Source organism: Aplysia californica, unplaced genomic scaffold (genome assembly GCF_000002075.1).
Source record: "Aplysia californica isolate F4 #8 unplaced genomic scaffold, AplCal3.0 scaffold00733, whole genome shotgun sequence".
Classification (NCBI taxonomy): Eukaryota; Metazoa; Mollusca; class Gastropoda; order Aplysiida; family Aplysiidae; genus Aplysia; species Aplysia californica.
The window spans coordinates 135,092-137,061 of record NW_004798003.1 but is presented as its reverse complement, the minus strand read 5'-3'; the positions used below and the strand labels follow the sequence as shown (position 1 = coordinate 137,061).

The window sequence follows — 1,970 nt, the reverse complement described above, 5'->3', positions numbered from 1 at the left end:
CCCCATCTCTCTCTCCCCATCTCTTTCTCCCCTCTCTCTCTCTTTCTCTCTCTCCCCCCCCCTCTCTCTCTCTCTCTATCTCTTGGATATACATGAAGATGTAAATATTTATATTATACAGTTTACTGTGATCTGACCCATCACAAAATAGTAAGAAAGGAAATTAAAAAACAACAACTTTCCTTCTGAATAATATATAGATCTAGATTCTAAATCTAATATTCTAGAGTGAAAAACATTGACAGGTTTGTAACTCTTGTGATCATATTAGATCTATTCCAACTAAAACGAGGTCATAACAAAATATTAAGGCTGAACATTGAGGTGTTGCTAACGAGTAACATACATGTACAAAGGAAAGAAATAAGAAAGATGATGACGATATATTATACATTATAATTTATAAGATCAAGATAGGATAGAATTAGCAAGCCACGCCACAGTGCCAAACACAACCACCCACTTGAGTGGCCAAAGAAGCGAATACAAAGTATCAAAATCTAAAGAGAGGACACATGATGTGTACAACATTAACGAACGCCTAACACCGAATGCCCAAAGGCAGGATCGGGTCGGTTCAATTAATCATTGAAAGGCAGCTAATTCAGTGCACACTACGAATAGATCTCTCTCTTGTTGTGTCAAATTGTACAAGAATAGACAACTTTGACCGGCGTGTGGAGTTCCTGCGCATAAAACTGTCGGTTATCAACACAACAATTTCCTTTCATAATCGTTTCAAGTCATCTCTAAATCTTTGTATTATATTTGTTGAACTTCACACTTTCGCAGCCTAAAACTTTCGAACCACTTAGCTTTCGAATTTGACCAAATTAATGGTGGTTCAGAATCATTTAAAGGGTGCACAGTTTCATTGAGGAGCCTGATGACAATGTAGCTTAATTTTCAGTATTCATTAGTTTCGTTTTACATAATAACAAAGATTGCGTGGGAATAATATTAAAAATGTATTGTCATAGCCTACATCAGGGGAAAGTTTCTTCAACTCATTCCTAAATAATCGAACCCCTTAACACTGTATACTAATAATACTATTATATTCTAGATCTAAGCGTCATTGACCTAGTTCGATCTGAAAGTGCACATGAGTGTAACAAAACAGTCAAGGATAACAGGCTTAGCGCATCTGTATTATACTACACATTGTACGATTTTGATATTCCACTTCTTGAGCAAAGCAAACCCACGAATCCACTCTTTGAAATTTCTAGTAGTGTCATTCTACGACTCATTCTTTAAAAAACCCAAACCCCCTCATATCACATATTACAATTTTGGTCAGCTAGTGTGCTTGTGTGTGCTGTGTTGGAAGACATTGTTAAAATATCAATATAAAGGGGAGGCTCTGCATACAAACGTACCCTCCCCCATTTCGTGAGCAAAGCGAAGTCATTTTGTGAAATGTATATTTCTTTTTTACCATGAATTTGAAACATTTCAATTGCCTTAAAACTGCAGTTTTTAAAGTCACACTTTGAATAGTACAGTAGGCTACTGTCAAGGGTTTTGAAGACAAACAACACGGCTGGCTGATAAATCTGTTTCCGTACCCTACCTGACAAATTAATACAGAAGCTTTCTTCAAAATTTAAAAAGAATTTTGTTCAGAAAGTATTTTTATATCAGAAAATACTGAAGTACTTCTTCCTCATGCCTCAAACGGTGCCTTTCACCGGACACATACACACAAATATTATATTCATGTATTCTCTTATATTTTCTCTTTACGCAGTTCAAGGAAAGCAAATGAAGCGCTTTTTCTTGGGAGACTCGGACAGCTCCAGTGGCGGATCCTCTGGACCTATGGGATTTGGCGGAAGTAGTGGTGGATCCGGTGGATCCGGTGGATCATCCGGGCCTATGGGATTTGGCGGAAGTAGTGGTGGATCAGGTGGATCAGGTGGTTCATCTGGACCTATGGGATTTGGCGGAAGTAGTGGTGGATCAGG

General features: G+C 37.9%; 1 protein-coding gene across 1 annotated transcript in view; it reads left to right on the top strand.

The window, feature by feature from the left end:
• Positions 1-1,970, top strand: part of LOC106013232 — a 7,559-nt gene that overhangs the window by 3,790 nt on the left and 1,799 nt on the right. Inside the window, exon 2 of the mRNA XM_035972536.1 lies at positions 1,774-1,921. Within this exon, the coding sequence (XP_035828429.1) occupies positions 1,774-1,921 (148 nt within the window). The remainder of the gene's footprint in view (positions 1-1,773; positions 1,922-1,970) is intronic.